The 18653-nt window shown below is 49.8% G+C and overlaps 1 protein-coding gene across 4 annotated transcripts in view; it reads left to right on the top strand.

Moving 5' to 3' along the window:
* Positions 1-17229, top strand: part of SH2D3C (SH2 domain containing 3C) — a 41124-nt gene extending 23895 nt beyond the window's left edge. For 2 of the 4 annotated variants that reach the window (XM_006834793.1, XM_006834794.1), the window contains 9 exons: positions 5405-5533; positions 6648-7102; positions 8586-8710; positions 10124-10659; positions 11894-12009; positions 12536-12707; positions 14083-14194; positions 14503-14709; positions 16621-17229. In XM_006834793.1, the coding sequence (XP_006834856.1) occupies positions 5405-5533; positions 6648-7102; positions 8586-8710; positions 10124-10659; positions 11894-12009; positions 12536-12707; positions 14083-14194; positions 14503-14709; positions 16621-16796 (2028 nt within the window). In that variant the 3' untranslated portion in view covers positions 16797-17229. Of the gene's footprint in view, positions 1-2281; positions 2508-5404; positions 5534-6647; positions 7103-8585; positions 8711-10123; positions 10660-11893; positions 12010-12535; positions 12708-14082; positions 14195-14502; positions 14710-16620 lie in introns of those variants that run through there. The other 2 variants (XM_006834795.1, XM_006834796.1) reach the window with 2 other exon arrangements.
* Positions 17230-18653: the final 1424 nt, after the last annotated feature.

Raw genomic sequence — 18653 nt, 5'->3', positions numbered from 1 at the left:
GGAGCTCTGGGAGTTCTGGAGGTAGGAAATGACTTTTGACTGGGAAGGGGGAAGATCAAAGAAGACTTTCTGGAGGAGACATTGAAGCCAGTCATTGTAGTTGACTGGGAACATTCATTGACAAACTATCCCTGAAAAAAAATCTGAAAGGTGTCAAGGATAAACAGGGATGGGTGGGAGAATGGTCCAGGTAGAGGGAGGAATGTGGGCAAAGGCCAAAAACAAGTTGAAGGAGCTCAGGGAATCCAGTCTCCTCGTCCAGAGTTCTTACACCATAGGGGGAAGAAGACTTTAGGGAGAACCAGCACCAAAGATAGTGTGGTTGGGACACATGAAGACATATTTCAGTACCCCACAAATCCCAGTAACCTGGCAAGGTAGTGAGACCCACCATTGATGTTAGCTTTACATTTTTGTCCTTTACTTGATGGGTTTTTAAATGATAGCAGCATTTAAAAAAAAAAACATTTTATTGTGTTTTATGTGGAAGTCTAAACAGCAAATTTGATTTCCATGCAATCATTCATGTACAAATTATTCAGTGACATTGATTACAATCTTTGCGTTTCCATTCATCTGATTTCCTTGCCCCTTTCTGCCTTTTCATCTTTATTTTCACACAAATGTTGCCCCTTTGGTCTTGTATAGTTGACTTTTCTAAGGAGTACCTTCCTCATAGGTGTTTTGTTTATTCCATAGGCCAGTCTATGATTTGGTTGAGAGGTCTCTGGGAGTGGCTTCATTTTCACATTAGAAAAGTGATTTTAGACAATAGTCTCAGGGGTTCCTCCAGTCTCTATCAGACCAGTAAGTCTGATCTTTGATATTAATTGTATGAATTTGAGTTTTGTTCTAATTTTTCTCCCATTCTAACAGGGACCTTCTATCGTGTCCCCAGGTCAGAATGGTCAGTAGTGGTAACTGGGCACCATCTAATTCTTTTGGTGTCTGGCTAGAGGAAGCCTAAGAACTCCTCTAGTTCAAGTTCACCATTAGTTGTATGCACTTATTGCCTCCTCCACTCTTTGGTTTATTTCATTCTCCTTTGCTTAGGGTGGGAAGAGACCAATCATTGTATCTTGGATGGTGGTTCACAAGTTTTTAAGACCCCAGATGTGTCACCTTTAAAAAAAAAAAACAACTAATACCAGGGGAACTGATTCAAGCAATCCCCCAGAGGATGAAATCCCTATTGTTTGTAGCTTTAAACCTCAAAGCTAAACAGTTAGAATCAACACTCAGTTACCCAATGTCCATTCATGCCCTGAGGTACTCATCTTTGAAGAATCCAGACTCCAGGGTTCTCAGATCATGATGTGAATCCTTATATTCTAAGGCAAAGATTTTAGAATCCAAGGCTCAAAAATTCCAGGTTCCAAGCTCAGAGATACAAATGTCTTTCCAGAAGCAAAACATAACAAAAGAAAAACAAAAATGGGGCCTCACAAGGGTAAATTCAGCTGCTTGAGTCCACACAGCCTGTCAGAAGAATTTGAACTTGGACCAGACTAATGCCAAGTCAAGCCATTGCATTGAAGAGCCTATGATTCTCAGACCAAAAAAATCCAGATTCTAAGCTTGAAAATAATAGCTTGCATTTATTAAACACTTACTTTCTGCTTGGCAACTTACATGCATCAACCCAGCCAGGGCTCATGAGAGTGAGGTCAGCACAGGTATTAGTTGAATTTTCCAGAAATATTTCTCAAATGAGTAAATTGGGGATCCAAGAAGAGACTGGGGTTGGGGTGGGGCACCACTAGTTAGGGGAGAGGCCAAGAGTTGAATCCAGGTTGGCTTTCTTAACCAGGGAGCTTACTGGCTCTCTGTTACCCCTCTCTGTGAGGCAAACATCTAGAGATTTCCAGCCGAGTCCCTGTTATACAGGCAAGATGAGAAATCTTGGGCTTCGGGAGATTTCCTGAGGCCACAAAGGATTTGGTCAAAACACATACAAGGATTTTTCCAGCTTTAGATGTGATTTAATTCAAAAGTCTCTGACCGTTCCTGGTCAGTGAGGGGGCGCAGTGAGTGGGAGAGGAAGGACTACCCCGCCGACTCACAGTTCCTCCCCATCCCACAGCCCCTCAAGTCGTGCCCCCCATCAGCCTCCTTGACTAGTCCTTCCCTCTGCGCCCCCCTCCCCCCTCTCAGAGCAGCCGGAGCGCTGTGTAGGAGCTTTGGGGGTGAGGGGCGGGGAGTCGGGGTGGGCGGAGGGAGGAACAATGGCCCCCTCCCATCCCCTGGCCGCCGAGAGGGTGGGGTCTCCCCGCCCCGCCTCCCCGCTCCTCCCCTGACAAGGCGATGAGGTAATCGCGCCGCCAAGAGGCACGCGCAGCCGGTGCCCAGCCCGGTCGGTCCCCAAGCCCCTGCCCCGCGGCCGCCCGCCCCCAGCACTGTCCCGGCCCCGGCCTCCCAGCCCCACCATGACAGAGCGTTGCAGCCTGTGGAGCGCCCTGTCGGCTGCCGCCTGCTGCTTCTACCGCGGCTCCTTCGTGCAGGTGCAGGTGAGGGGGCGGCTCGGCCACTGCCGGGCGCTCTGGGCTTGGACATCTGGTAGCTCTGCCCGGGGCCCAAGGGCCCGAGAGCTGTAGCTCCGTGGCGCCTTGCAGGGTCCGTCCGGGCAGAGCTGAGGGCTAAGGGCTGAGGGCTGAGGGAGGGGGCGGGGTCGCTCCAGCTTCACCTCTGGGCGCCCAGGCACTGAGGGTCCAGCTGCCACTCCCGAGAGTCGGGGGTTGCTGGGGATGCTGCTCCCGTACTGCCTCCGTAGCAGGCGGGAGCTGTGCTGTGGCATTTGGTACGAGAAGATGGGGTCCTTGGTGCCCTGATGGTTCTCCAACGAGCACTCTGACCCCTGCTACTGACCCGGACAGCTGGACTCCCATTGTACCGGGGTCTCTGAGCTGGGGTCTGAAGGCTGAATGGGAGGCTGGAAGTCGAGGGCATTCCGTAGGTACCAGGGCTGGCACCACAACGCCCTCCACTCCTTGTTCACTAGGTGGGCTCCGGCATACCTTGAGTGCCGGTCCCGTTAGCCAGCTGGCCGGACAGTGCGGAACGGCGCCGTGAGGGTGAAAGAGTTAAACGGAAGGGGGTGGAGGGGAGGACCCGGTCTCCGCCTCTCTGCGGAGCATCTTCTGGGGATGGCTTTACTTGGGATTGGAATGCTAAGGGGGCTTGCCAGGCACAGGGCGGTGGGAAGGGGTAAAAACCTTAATCGGGGGTCTCCGTGCTTTTGCTTCCCGAGCTCCCTGGGGGACGCCGGGCGCGTCACCTCTGCGCTCCCGGGGCTCACATACACACACGCTCCAAGCCCGCTTGAATGACGGCCCCGCCGGCGGAGCGCAGCATCCTTACACGGGCCAATCAGGTGCGCGCAGGCCGGGAGGCGGTGAGATCATCTCTGGCCAATAGCAGCGCTCTGAGCTCAGGGATGCTGCATTAGCACTCCAGCCCCCCCCTCACTCCACCCCAATCCCCGCCCCACTCTTGGGAGCTGGGGACCCTAGGACGAGGGTGAAGAAGAGGGCACAGGGACTCTGGGGTTACCTATCCTCCTAGTCCCAGACAGATGCACTGGGCTGTGTCCAGGAACCAAGCTAGAACACCCCCTCCCAATTCTCTGTGATTATTGACTAGGACTTGAAAAGAGGAGCCCTAATCTCAGATAAGGTTACCCAGGTCAGAGAGGGAAAGTGACTGACTCAAGGTCACATTGTAGCAAACAGAGTCTTGGGGCCAAACTCTTTTCCACACAGCTCCCAACCCTTTTCTGTCCCATGCCCCATCTCCCCTAGCTGTGGAATGGGTGGAAGTTCTCAGATGCATGCTCTTTGTCAAAGAGAAGGACTCAGAAGCTAGGGAATGATCCCCTTCTCCTCTGTGACCGCCCATCCTTCCTTCTTAGGTTTGGTGAAATGTGAGAGAAAATAAGGTCCAGTGAGTGTGAGGAGGGAAGTCAAAGACCCTTAAGAATAGGAGACCCCTTGGAGAACTGTAGGTATCTAAGAAAGCCCAAATCTCAGCCCAGATGAGGCCCCCCTGCCCCCCATCAGTTTCTACCTCAGAATCCAGAGCCCAAGCCCTGCCTCTCCCTGGTCACTCCCTCGAGCACCTGCATACACCTCACCATTTGTCCCTAGAGCCCTGCAGACCCCTCATAGCCTAAATTTCTTGGGCCTCTGCCAAGATCTTCTGTCCCTGCTTTGCCCACCTCAGAGAGTGTCCCATTGCCCTCCCAGCATCTCAACCTGGGAGTCCTCTCTGATCCCTCAGTCCTCTTCCTCCAACTCTGTCAATAACCATCTAAATGTCCTCCTCCTCCTCTCTACCCCATGCTCCACCCTGTGCTGCCATTGTCTGGAAAGCACTAGCCACTCTCCACACAACCGATCAAAGTCAACCTCAACACTTAAGGACCTTCTGTGACTCTGATCTAGGCATCACAGTCACATGGGTGCCTTAATTTGCAAAGTGCTTCTTCATCTCTAGAGTTTCTCCTGCGCTGAGAGGCAGGCTCAGCAGGGCACATCACCATGTTGCACAGAAGGGGAAACTGAGGCCTAGAGAAGTCACTTGACAGAGCTAAGATTGGGTTGAGTCCCATAGCAGGGGGTTAGCCAACAGCAGGGGCTCTCCTCACTGTCCCTGCCCTTTGGGCTCTTGGGATTTCTCAGTCTCTAATCCCCAGGCCACAGGAACCAAGAAGCTAGAAATATCCCCTCTAGCAAGTGGGAATATTTATAGTGGCCCTGTTTATAGTGGTGCCCTTCATCCTTAACTGTTTAATTTACCTTCCCAGGATGTATCTTTAACATTCCACTCCATACCTTTGCTTGAGGTACCTGCTGCCTTGCCTCCAAGTCCACCTATAAAAATCCCTCCTGACCCCACTTTCAAGATAATTGGTGGCCCTGGTGGCCCTGATGAATAGTGAATGCTATTGCCACCTCCTCTAGCAAGTCTTCGCTGACCCATCATGTCCTAGACTTCATCTTCCCCTCTTCCAAGGGACCTGGCTCTTCTGTGCCGCTGTCCACTACTGTGGTGCTGACCACAGTCTGCTCCGATGTTCATGGCAGCTTTTGCCTCCTTTTTTTAAAACTGCAGTTCCGTGAGGACAGGGTCTGGGTTTCTTGCTTTCATCTACCCTGGCATATTGTACAGGGCCTGACACACTGTGGACATTCTTTCGTGCAATGAATTGAGTTCTCTTTAACCTTGCAAGTCCAAGGAGCCAGGAGTGTAGGGTCCCAGAAAATCCCCTAAATGAGGGCCTTCTTGGCACCTGTGGCTCAGTGTCCCCAGAATCCTGAGATGGAAGAAGTTCATCTGAGGGAATAAGGTCATGGGAAGAAGAAGAAGACTTCTTATTGAATGCCATCTCTTGCTGTCTCCTACCCAGTTCTCCAAGGAGAAGTACATTCTGGACTCATCGCCAGAGAAACTGCACAAGGAGTTGGAGGAGGAACTCAAACTCAGCAGTACAGATCTCCGCAGCCATGCCTGGTACCACGGTCGCATTCCCCGTGAGGTAAGAGGGCCCTGAGTTGGGATCTCAATACCATCTTCCATCTACTACCTTGGCTAGCCCCAACCTTAACTCCAGCTACCAAGAGACTCTGACCTATTGCTTGGCAGGTTCTGTCAAAGAGAACTGCCATTTACTGACTGTGTGACCTTGAACAAGTCACTTCACCTCTCCAAGCCTCAATTTCCTTATTTGTAAAATGGATATACTCATAGTACCTACTGTAAAGATTTTCTGTGATAGTTAAATGAAATGCACATCAAGTGCTTAGCAAGATGCCTGACACAATGTAACTTGAAGTGAATGCTGGCCTCTGTATTGTTGTTGCTTCTGGGATACTTCATTCTCTGTGTCTGGTGAATATCAGTCTTTAGGAGACTCAGTTTTGGCAAAGTTGAGTTTCTGGACTGAGGTGACTTCACAGGCATAAACTTAGGCGGATGGAATACACCTGTTCCCTCTTTGACTCCTGCTGCAAACTTTTACCAAGTGCCAACTCTGTGCCAGGCTGTGTGCTGGGCTACAAGGGCACAGAGAAAAAGGATGTGGCCTCCCTAGAGGGCTCGTGGTTTAGGGTGGGATCTGACAGCTGTGGGCAGACAGTGAGGGACCAGTGTGAGGAGTTTGAGAATGGAGCACCCAACAGGAGTACAGGTAACCCTAAGGAGGGGACACTGAGGAGGCAGGCCTGTGAGAGATGGATAAGTGTTCATGAGGTGAATGGGGTGAGAAGGGCACCTCAGGCAGAGAGAACAGCTCAAGGATGTAAAGGCCCAAGATAACCAGAGTCCTGGGTGATTGAAATGGACTCTGTCCCATGAGAGCCCTAGAAGGAGTGGGTCTGAGACTTGAGTCTCAGATCATAGTGACCTCCATACTCCTCCAGGTCACATTCCAGAGTATTGTGTCTTCCCATTCCTTAGCCTCTCTACCCTAGACGCTGGATTGAGGCGCCTCCTCAAAATCTGGGTCATTGTATCCCCCTCAAACCTCAGCTATCTCTGTTTACAGTGTTCCTCTGTCCTTGGGTCACTGTGTCTCCCAGACCTGGGTCTCTGGCTTCCCTCGCCCTTTCTCTATGCTAAGTTTACTAAGACCCCTTTCCAACCTCCTACAGGTCTCCGAGTCTTTGGTGCAGCGCAACGGTGACTTCCTCATCCGGGACTCGCTCACCAGCTTGGGTGACTATGTGCTCACGTGCCGCTGGCGCAACCAGGCCTTACATTTCAAGATCAACAAAGTGGTGGTGAAGGCGGGTGAAAGCTACACCCACATCCAGTACCTGTTTGAGCAGGAGAGTTTCGACCATGTGCCTGCCCTTGTACGTTATCATGTGGGCAGCCGCAAGGCCGTGTCAGAGCAAAGTGGCGCCATCATCTACTGCCCCGTCAACCGTACCTTCCCACTGCGCTACCTCGAAGCCAGCTATGGCCTGAGTCAGGGCAGTGGCAAAGCTGCCAGCCCTGCCAGCCCCTCAGGCCCCAAAGGCAGCCACATGAAGCGGCGCAGCGTCACCATGACCGATGGGCTAACCACCGACAAGCTCACTCGAGGTGATGGCTGCCCTAGCAGGTAAGCCAGGACCCCACACTAGTCCTCATTATCCCCACTGGTCAAATGGGGGTGTTGGTAACAAGAACACTGGTGACTGAATGGGGTGAAGTTATTCTCCTGGATCCTCTGTACAGGCAGGAATGGGAGGGTGGTCAAGAAGGTGCTGCATGAAGTGTCCTTGGCACTGTCACTTCTCTCTGACCTTCATGTTTCTACCTATAAAGGTTCTCACTCAAGCAACCCTCTCTGGCTGCTGGCCCGTCTAAGGGAGGGAACCTAGGCTCTGCTACCTCCTTCCATTACATCCAAACAGGCCAGGGTGGTCATCAAAGCAGAGCCCTCTGCAGTGTAGGATCCTCTACAACATTTTAAGACTGCCCAGTTGCAGAGTGAGACCAGGGCTTCAGATCCCAGGAAAGCTACAGCAGTTGATCGGCCCTGCACTGAGTGCCTTTTGTGTCTAATTGTATTGACTCCCACCTCCCTCTGGGAGGTAGTTCCTAGCCCCACTTTATGGATAAGGAAACAGTCTGAGGGAGGGGAATTCACTTGCCAGAGAGTGAAAGGACCAAGATTTAAAACCAGTTCTGCTGACTCCAACGTCTGTACCCTTAGTTGTGATGACTTCCCTAGCTGCTTGCAAAGTGATTTGGTAACCCCCACAGCCCCATCTTTCTGGGCCAAGGCTGGGTTCTGCCAGCTGAGGAATGATGAGTAGATACTCTGTGGCTAGCAGCAACTTTGTATGTGGTTTGGAACCTCAGTTCCAAACTGGTGCCAAGAGCCACAGCCATGTGTGCCCAAAGCACTGTGAGCATGGTGCAGAAGCAGCGAGAAGGGCCAGGCTGGTCAGCTTGGCTCCCTCGAGGGCTCCCAGTCACTAGTTAGCCCCTGATCTCAGACAGTTCTCCAGGTTAGAGGTAAAGTTTTGAGAGAATGTAATAGTTGTACAATTTGTAGGCTGCACAAGGGATTCTGGCTCAGGGGCAGAAGGGAGCTGAAGGTCAGCCAACCCTCTACTCATCAACTGGGGGTCTCATCCAACTAGAGCACCAGAGGATGAATGTTATTTACTAATTGGCCCAACAGCACCATGTGAGCTAGTAGAGGTTCTGGCCTATACCCTGCACCCCCTCCCTTCTCCTCCTAGGGGCAGGAAGGACACAGAGGACCTTAAGAATTCTCAGCCTAGTTGGGTATCCCCAAGCATGACCTCTCAGGTTGCTCTCAGCCTTGTGGGAGGGATGTGCAGGGTAGGGGTGGAGAAAGAGCAGAATGTGTTGGAAGTACTAAGCAGACATCAGGTGATTGAAAGCTGGCCAAAGTCCTACTGGGGAAGCAAGACCTGGGTTCCTCCCTCCCCCTGCTCCTGACTTGCAGACTCTGAAGTTCAAGGGATTGAAGATGGAGACAGAGGTGGGGGTTCCCAGGGCTGGCTGATGATCTTGCCCACCTCCCCACACCTGGACTCCATCCTCATGGTGTCTGTTCCACTCCACAGCACATCACTGCCCCACCCCCGGGAATCCATCCGCAACTGTGCCCTCAGCATGGACCAGATCCCAGACCTGCACTCGCCCATGTCCCCCATCTCTGAGAGCCCCAGCTCCCCTGCCTACAGCACTGGTATGGCCCAGGGAAAGGGCAGGGAAGGGTGGGTGTGTGCAGATGGACTGAGTCTGTATGCACATCTGTATGTTATCTTGTCTTTGATGACCTCTGTTAGGTTATTTGTGTTTTGGCCTCTTGTGACTCAACTTTGCAATGTCCTTTAAGAATTGATGCTAGAAATCTGCTAGTGGAACTGATGTCGACCTAGAACAATAGTCATATAGCTTGTTCATTCAACAATGGCTTGTTGAGTCCCTTTTGGGTATCAGACACTGAGCATAAAGTGGGTTCCTTGAGTGTTCTCCAGAATGCACTGACGTCTGGTAGGGGGTCCTGTGTGTTGCTGGGTCTGGTCTTAGATGCTGTGAATTTCCCCCATGCAAGCAATGCTCAGCCTCCATTGGTGGAGCTCTTACTGAATGTGGGCTCTGTGCTGGGTCCTGAATTGTTGGGACTCCAGTGGCTGATTCAAACCAAATTAGTTGGGCTGTGCTTTTAAAACTTTTTTTTTTTTTTTTACTATAAAGAAAGTTTGTGTTTCTACTATAGAGATATGTCACTAGCTCATTTCTGGGGAGAAAAAAAAGTTTTCAAGTGACCATCTTGTCCACATGGCAGACAAAGTGTCATGAGAGAGGGACAGCCCCAGCCTGGAGAGGCATTCTGTTGGAGTGTTGCTGTCTGTCCATATTGTCACAGTCCTTCCCTAAACATAGAGCTATCAGTATGGTCAAAACTACAAACATGTCTTCAAAACAACACCCCTGGCTGTGAAAATACTTGGAAGAAATGGTTATTTCTAAATAATTTGGGATAATAAAATATCCCTGGAGTCAGGACTTCACACACCTGCTTTGAAATCCCAGCTTCACCAATTGCTGACTGTGGGGCCTTGGCAAGGTCACTCTACCTTTGTGAGGCTGTATTTTCTCATCTGTCGAATGAGGATCATAAATGTATGCACTTCACAGGCATGTTGAAAGGATTAAATGGAATAATGTGCCAAGAAGGCAGCAAGCGTTTAAACCTCTGATTTTTGATGATGGTTTTACTGTTGTTGATCAGTGTATCTCAAACATGTAACCAGCTCCTGGCACACAATGTGTAGTCGGTAAATTGTTATTATTATTAATTCTTTGAAAAAAATGATTCCATGAGGAACAATGAAATCCAGCAAGTACTTAGTTTCTCTGAGTCACCAGCAGTTTCTTCATGCAGTTCAGTGGCTCAAGGGTTCTGTCACTCTTAGGATTACAACAGAGTATCACCAGAGACTGGTCAGTTTTCCAGAGTCTTCTGGGACTGGCCTCCACCCTGTGCAAGGATATGGGGTATTTCCCTATAGGGTACAGCCTGCCCTTGGGGAAGGGGTGGAGACCTCACTGGTGGGGATCCCCTGTAACCAGTCTTCTCCTTTTCTCTCTGCAGTGACCCGTGTCCATGCCACTCCTGCAGCCCCCTCTGCCACAGTACTGACTACCTCCCCTGTAACCCGTCGCTCCAGCGAGCCCCAACTGTGCCCCGGAAGTACTTCAAAGCCTACTGGGGAATTGGACAAGGGCTCTCATGCCAGCCCCTCCCACAGCCTCTGCAAGGCTTCCCCATCCCCATCACTCAGCAGCTACAGTGACCCGGACTCTGGCCATTACTGCCAGCTCCAGCCTCCCATCCGTGGCAATCGTGAGTGGGCAGCAGCTGAGGCCTCCAGCCGGCAGGCCAGGAGCTATGGGGAGAAGCTAAAGGAACTGTCAGAAAATGGGGCTCCTGAGGGGGACTGGGGCAGGACCTTCACAGTCCCCATTGTGGAAGCCATATCTTCCTTCAATCCAGCCACCTTCCAGTCACTTCTGATCCCCAAGGACAACCGGCCACTAGAGGTGGGCCTCCTACGCAAGGTGAAGGAGCTGCTGGCAGAGGTGGATGCCCGGACACTGGCCCGGCATGTCACCAAGGTTGACTGCCTGGTAGGTGCTAGATGTGTACTGGGGGAGGGCAGCACCTGTCCTCTGGCCATGGGGCAGGGGTCAGAGTGATGAAAGGGCTTGCTTCCACATTCCCTGAGTATAGAGAGTGGACATGGATTCTAGCTTCATGGTTTTCTTTCACCTGCTGTGTGACTCTAGGCTGGTCACTTGTCTCTCTGAGCCTCCATTGTCTCCTTTAGAAAAGCAAAATACAAGAAGTTCTTGTTTTCTCCAGATGTCTGTTTGGCACTGGAACTGAGTGTCTGGGTCCCTGAAACACTTGGAGGCACTTCACTGGGTGTCCCCAAGTGAAGCTGCTGAAAGAAAGTTAACAGACTGGTCCCGCAAATATATAAGGGCTGACTGCCCTCCCCCACGCCCCCTAGTGGAAACATAAGAAACAAAAATCACTACCTTGGCCTATGACACACAACCACCACCACCACCACCCCTTGGCCTATAAATTGGTGTGGAGTCCTGGTGTGGTGCTGTAGGATTAACACTGGACTGCTGACTGCAAATTCAGTGGTTCAAACCCACAAGCCACTCCTCGGAAACCCTATTCAGAGTTGCTATGAGTCAGACCTGATTGGATGGCACTTAACAAGATAAATTGGTGTGGGGCTATAATGTATGATAAGGACTGGACTGGTAAACAACTGCAAGGTCAGCAGTTCAAACCCACCAGCCACTTTCAGAAACTTTATACAAGGTCCTGTAAGTCGGAACTGACTCTATAGCACACATAAATGGTCAAAGCCTGTGCCTGTGCTTTGTGAGTCTTTGGTCATCTAAGAATCCCAACTCTCTCTGTGCCTTACTTTCTCGCTGTGCCTCAATTTCTCCCTGTGAAGTTTGAGAGTACTGATTTTCTGTTCTCTCTGGCCTCAGAGCCCTGAAAACAAGAAAAGTATGTAGAGACATTATTCAGTGAGCCCTTTCCCTCCGTGGGCCTCAGGTTTGCCATCTGTAATTAAGGGGGCCTTGGTTCTTAACCTTAATTGAACATAAACTTGCCAGGCACCTCTGGGCGTTTTCCTGTTTATTCCCCATTTCACAGATGGGGAAGCTGAGGCTCATTCAGAGAGATAGAATCACTTGTCAGAGGATTAGCAGCAGAGCTGAGATTCAAACCCTGCCTTCCAGGTAGTCCTCCAAAATAAAGCTCTTTGACTCCCAGAAGGCTTGGGCCATCCCGACAGGAAATTAATCAGCCCTTTGGGCGTCCTTGCAGGTTGCTAGGATACTGGGTGTTACCAAGGAGATGCAGACCCTAATGGGAGTCCGCTGGGGCATGGAGCTGCTCACCCTCCCCCATGGCCGGCAGCTACGATTAGACCTGCTGGAAAGGTAAGGCAAAAATACCAGCACATGGGGAACCTTCGCAGACTACCTCACTCCCCCTTAGCTGTGGCTGGTTGGCCAATCACAGACTCTGAGCCAGGCTCCCAGGGGCGCTGGCCACACCCCCTAATCTCACTGACCAATCACAACTTCTCAATAGCCAGCCCGCTACGTCCCTGATTTCCCAAATACTGAGTCTATTCTCGTAATCATCTTTTGCATTCGCTAGACCAATTACAGCCCATAAAACGCGACTCCGCCCCTCAGTTCTGTCTTTTCATCTTTCTTAAACAGCTCTGTCTCCTTAATTCCACTAAACCATCGCAAGACCCTCAGGCTGCCGTACAGGGGCTTCTGATCCTGCCCCTGACCCATATGAACCAATCATAAACCCTTAAACCATCCTTTTGGCCACGCCCTCAAACCTCACTGACCCATCACAGCCTCTAGACTTCTGGCTTTGCCCCGCCTAACAACGAGAAGGGGCTGACCTCCCCCGGCCCCGCCCCCTCTTATCTCGCTGCTTCGACAGGTTCCATACCATGTCCATCATGCTGGCGGTGGATATCCTGGGCTGCACCGGCTCGGCTGAGGAGCGGGCGGCGCTGCTGCACAAGACCATTCAGCTGGCGGCCGAGCTGCGGGGGACTATGGGCAACATGTTCAGCTTCGCTGCGGTTATGGGAGCTCTGGACATGGCCCAGGTACACAAGGGCCCACGTGTTGAACAACCCTGGAATGCATTCCTGCATCCTGCGATGGTTGTATGGGGGAATTGGGAAGAACTCTGATTTCCAAGACAGCATTGGTGAAAGGGCAGTCGGGCGAATCAAGTTCCCCAATTACTGACCTGTCCTGAATGGGTGACCCAGTTATGTCCCTTCTCTGGCTTCTGTTTCCCCATCTATAAAATGAATGAGGAACACTATGTGAGTTAGAAAAAAATCAAGTGGCTGTTTTTTACCGAGCATTTTACCTTGTGCTCAGTGCGGCGCTGTGAGATAATGCACTGGACAGCAAGGTTGTTTTGAACCGCAAGGTCGGTGGTTCAGATTCACCAGCCACTCCTTGGAAGCACTATACAGGGTCACTAGGAGTCAGAACAGACTCCACGACACTTAACAACAACAAATCTGCTACATTAAGCATTTTACAAGGCACTCTGGTAGCGTAGTGGTTACGAATCGGGCTGCTAACCTCAAGGTCGGCAGTTCGAAACTACCAGCTGTTCCGCGGGAGAAAGATGAGGCGTTCTGCTCCCGTAAAGATTTGCGGCCTCGGAAACCCTGTGCAGGGTCACTATGAGTCAGAACCGACTCCACGGTACTTAACAACAACAATTCCTCCAAACACTTTGAAGTAGGGTCTTTTACTGTCCCCATTTACGTTGTTGTTGTTGTTAAAGTATTGTCTAGTAGGTTCTGACTCATAGTGACCTTGTATAGAGTCCCCAGGAGCAGCTGGTGGGCTTGAACTGCCGACCTGTGGTTAACAGTCCAGTGCTTATCCTATACAGCCACACCATGACTCCAAAAAATTGATACTAAATTTAGTGGAAAGGTAAGGCAAAAACACCAGCAGTGTTACCTCACTCCCCCTAAGTTGTGGCTGGTTGGCCAATCACAGATTCCGAGCCAGGCTCCTGGGGTACTAGCCACGCTCCCTGACCTCACTGACCTTAACAACACTTAACAACATTATGTCTAATGACACACAGTAAGAGGCTGAAAGAGAATTTAAACCAAGTGTTTTGAGTTTAAATCTTACCCACGCTACACTGGCTCTCCTATACCTAATAAAAAACAACAGGGTCCCAGAGGCAATGTCTTGGGTTCCACTCGCCCTCTACCACTTATTTTATAAATGATTTTGAGCAAGCAATGCTGCTCCTGTGAGCCTTCATTTCCTCATCTGTAAAATGTAAGGGCTTCATGCTATACATAAGAAAAGCAGTCTGCGCTCTACCTGGTGCCTACATGGTAACCATAACAGTTAGGATTTACGAGTTGGCTTTCCACTCAGTGGAATTGTCTGTGGCCCGTGGTCCCTGGCTGGTTGCTTACATTCTGGTTTCTCCAGATCGCCCGACTGGAACAGACCTGGGTGACCCTGAGGCAGCGACACACAGAGGGAGCCATCCTGTACGAGAAGAAACTCAAACCTTTCCTCAAGAGCCTCAATGAGGGCAAAGGTACCTTCCCAACCTTGCACAGGTTTTACTTTACAGGTTCCTCTTAGGCTGGCAAAGACTTTCCCAGTGTGGAAGAGGAGAGTACTTGACTGAGCTCTGTATCAGCGAGTCTCCTTTAGTTATCTGGTAAATGGGTGAGCTTGGTCAGGACTGGGCCAAGCTGCAGGAAGTTCCACTGGGAGAATTGGCAGGGAAGGGTTTGTCCCAGGACCTCAGGTGGGCCCTTTCCCCTCCCACACCTGTTTCTAGAGGGCAGAATGGTGGGGCCCTTGGTGATCTCTGAGCATCTGCTGTCTCCTTCTCTGCAGAAGGCCCTCCGCTGAGCAACACCACATTTCCTCATGTGCTGCCACTCATCACACTGCTGGAGTGTGACTCGGCCCCCGCTGAGGGTCCTGAGCCCTGGGGCAGCACGGAGCATGGCGTGGAGGTGGTGTTAGCCCATCTAGAGGCTGCCCGCACAGTGGCGCACCATGGAGGCTTGTACCACACCAATGCTGAGGTCAAGCTGCAGGGTGAGTTACAGGTTACACCTCGCAGGGGGCAGGAAGAGAGGGGGAAATGGTCACTGATGGGGCCTACTTCACCAGACTTGCTGCTGCTCCCCTTTCTCCAAATGTTTACCCACTTCTCCCCATCCTTCTCTTTCCCATCCTGTCTAGTTTTTCTCATCCTTTTTCTCTTCATTAACTTGTTCCACAAGCAGTTATTAATGACAGGCACTCTGTTGGGGTAGGAGGACATACAGATCATTCAAAGAGCACCTCAGTTGTGTCTTGGCTTCCCTGAGCCTCAGTTTCCTCATCAGTGAAGTGGGCACCTTAGCAGACCTGCTTTACAAGGTTGTCTGCAAAGCACTTTGGCCTGGGTCCCCAGTGCTGAAATAGACCTACCCTGCCTTCAAGGAGTCCCCAGTCTAGTTGGAAGGGAAAACTCCGCCTCATGAAAGGCCCCAAGAGACAAAATTTCAGATAGGCTTTTGCTGCCCAGGGCAATATTTAAGTCATATAATTCACTATAGACAAATTAGAAATTATAGCTGAGCAAACCAAGATTTAAAAAATCCCTCACAATGTCATTACCCAGAGGTGACTGCTGTGAACATTCTGGTGCACATCTTTCTACCTTTTTCAGAAAAAAAAACAAAAAAGTTTTATTGTGAATTAATGTGATAGTTTACATGGGAGAACATTAGTTTTACATTCATCCTATCATATATCATTTCATTGCCATGGTTACAATCCCCTCCATGCATCATCAACCAACCAAAGGGTATATCCTTCAAGCTAGCCTCCCCGCTTCTCTCCATCCCCTTCCCTTGGTCCCCAGCTGCTCCATCTCTCCATGTCATAGCCTCTGCCTCCATCTCAGGCATCACTGCTTCTCTGGGTAGGGTCCTGCTCTCTGCTCTTCTGTCTTAATGGTCCCAGGGATCTCCGCTCCTAGACTGCAAAGTTAATTACTCTCCTCCTTGCCACAGAACATCTACCTTTACATTTCCAACTCTCACAATCAGTCCTGATAACAATTTTTCACTACTGTCTCACAAGAGATTTATCTGCATTTCCTTTCATCAGTCCCGCCTAGACAGATTGAATACTACTCACTGGAGATTCTACCTTCCTTCACGCCCTCTGGATCTAGGTTCCCTCTTGAAAGCTTGTAAGCCAGTCACTTCTTGCCTTTGTAGCCCCCCCAATTTGGGTAGCCACTGTCCAAGTTGCCCATCCCTGTCTACTCTGTATATGGAGTTTTTTTTTTTTTTACATTTAATTACAATATTTATATATGTTTTTTAAGGAAAAAAAATCATAGGATAATATAAAAAAGAAAAGAAAAATCACCTAATATCACTGAAAAATTGTTAACATTAATTTATAATCTTCTAGAAGTTTTTAAACTCATGCTGTGGAGCCGTATAATAAGCACTGTAAGATTGGTGGTTCAAACTCACCACCTGCTCCTCAGAAACCCTATACAGGGACACTATAAGTAAGAATTGACTAGATGACTCTTAGCAAGTAGTTTTTAAATGATATGTTCTAAATAGTGTGTCATAGAGAAATGAAACCAAGTCAAATCCTTTGCTATCAAGTCAATCCCAACTCCTAGTGACCCATAGTGACAGTAGAACTGCCTCATAGAATTTTCTAGACTTTACACTTCACGGGAGCAGATTGCCAGGTCTCTTCTCCTGGAGGGGGCTGGTAGGTTCAAACCACCAATCTTTCTGTTAGTGGCTGCGTGCTTAACCTCTGTGCCACCTGGACTTCTCTTGTAGGTCAGAGAGTATGTGCTAACCTACGTGGTTATATTCATTCAACAAACTTTTTAAGAACTCTAACAACTGGGGGATTTCCTGAGAGAATAGGGTGGCTCAGGGCAGGATGAGATGGTCCCCTGACCTCTTTACCTTTTCTCTGCAGGGTTCCAAGCCAGGCCAGAGCTCCTGGAGGTATTCAGCACTGAGTTCCAGATGCGCCTCCTTTGGGGTAGTCAGGGTGCCAGCAACAGCCAGGCCCGGCGCTATGAAAAGTTTGACAAGGTCCTCTCTGCCTTGTCTCACAAACTGGAGCCTGCTGTCCGCTCTAGCGAGCTGTGACCTCCAGGGACCAACCCCCTCTGCAGCTGCGGGCAGCATCAGGAGCAGAGAGGGGCACTGACTTTCACAGCACCCCAGGGACACTGTGATCGGCCCGAGAATGTTGTAGGTCCAACTCCAGGATCTCCCTTCTCCTCCAGGGTCCTGCATGGATGCTGGGCTCTGACTCACCTGTTACAAGCTCACCGAGTATCCCTTCAGGAAGAACTGGAATCCCTGTTCCTCCCACAAGCTTGTGCTTCTCCCCTTCCTGCTGAGGTTCCCTGTCTTTGAACCATGAGAAGCTATTCATGCCTTCTCACACCTCTCCAGGCATCTACTCCCTCTTCCTTACCATCAAGGCCTCCATCTTGCTGTAAATAACTTTCTGTTCTGTAAATAGATGTACAGAGCCATGTTTTCTCTTTCATATAATAAAGTTTTATGACTCTTTCTTCCGTCTCTCAGGGTGGAAAGAAGCACCTTTTCTTATATGAAAAGTAGAAACATTGTCTTTTTTATTTAGCACCTGGGATATTCCAGATTAGGCAGAGAAGCTAAGGTTACAGCCAATACCAAAACCCAGTACCTACCTTCCAGGAACTCACAGATCAATTGGGGAATAAACAGCTAATTCCAATCCAGTGGGAGTGATGCAGACCTGACTCCACATCTAGCCCATTCCCTGCCTTGGGAGACCACAGCACAAATTTCCACAAATCCACTACCAAGAATTTGAGATGGGGGTGGGAGGACTTTGTGAAAACGGAGGAGTGGAGGGAAAAGGGGGAACACTATGTTCTTTCTTCAAAGGTGGGAGCCACTACTGTCTGTCTAGGCTTTTGAAATGTAGCCCCAGAAGTCTGGTGTGTATGTGTATAAGTGGTGAGGTGGACCATTAAGGCAATTGTCCTGTACTCCTCACTCCAGTGGCGGGGGGGGGGGGGTGGGGAACTAGGTAAGATGAATTAGCACAATTCCAGGACAAGCTAGAGGCCTGGGGAACCTGTTCACTGACTTTAAATAAAATCTTAAATGTCCTTTGTTTCTGAACACTTTGACCAAGATAGGCTAGAAAACATACAACCAGACTTGAGTTCAATTCTGTTATTAGCCGAGTGATGATCTGGGATAAGAGTTTTAAACTCTTAAGTCCTCAATTTGCTCAGTAAAATGGGGGCAATAATAGAACATGTATTTCTTAGGGTTGATTTTAAAGCACTTAGCACCAAGCTGCTGCTAGGTAAGGAAGTCATTTTCATACACAATGGATTGGCAATGATCATTTATTGATTACCTTCTGAGTCAAAATACTTTATGTGACTGTATCTCCTTGAAATGGCACCATGCATGACAGGTACTATTATCATAAAGATATAAGACATCTAATGCAAACGGTGGAGTTCCTGGGTGGTGAAAACAGTTAAGGGCTGGAGTACTGAATTACTAGCCAAAAGGTTGGTGGCTTGAACCAACCCAGAGGCACCTGGAAGTCAAACCTGGCGATCTGGTTCCGACAGTCACAGCTTTGAAGACCCTATGAAGTGCAGTTCTATTCTGTACACATGTGTCGCCCTGAGTCGGGACAGGGCTCCACATCAACAACCACGTTAACATTACATAGGTGCTCACTAATGGACTCCCGGTGTGGTGCTGTAGGATCAGCACTGAACTGCGAACCACAAGGTCGTCAGTTCAAACCCACCAGCTGCTCCTTAGAAACCGGATACACGGTCAGGTCATCATATACCTGTCAGGTGCTCACCAGAGCTATTTGTTAGCACTCTTGTCTTGAAGAAGAAGAAAAAAAAGCATGAAAAAGGTGCTTTGGAAAGCATAAGGTGCAGCACACGTTTTTGATATAATTGTTATGTCACC

Source organism: Chrysochloris asiatica, unplaced genomic scaffold (genome assembly GCF_000296735.1).
Source record: "Chrysochloris asiatica unplaced genomic scaffold, ChrAsi1.0 scaffold00014, whole genome shotgun sequence".
NCBI lineage: Eukaryota > Metazoa > Chordata > Mammalia > Afrosoricida > Chrysochloridae > Chrysochloris > Chrysochloris asiatica.
This window is presented reverse-complemented; position numbering and strand designations above follow the sequence as displayed.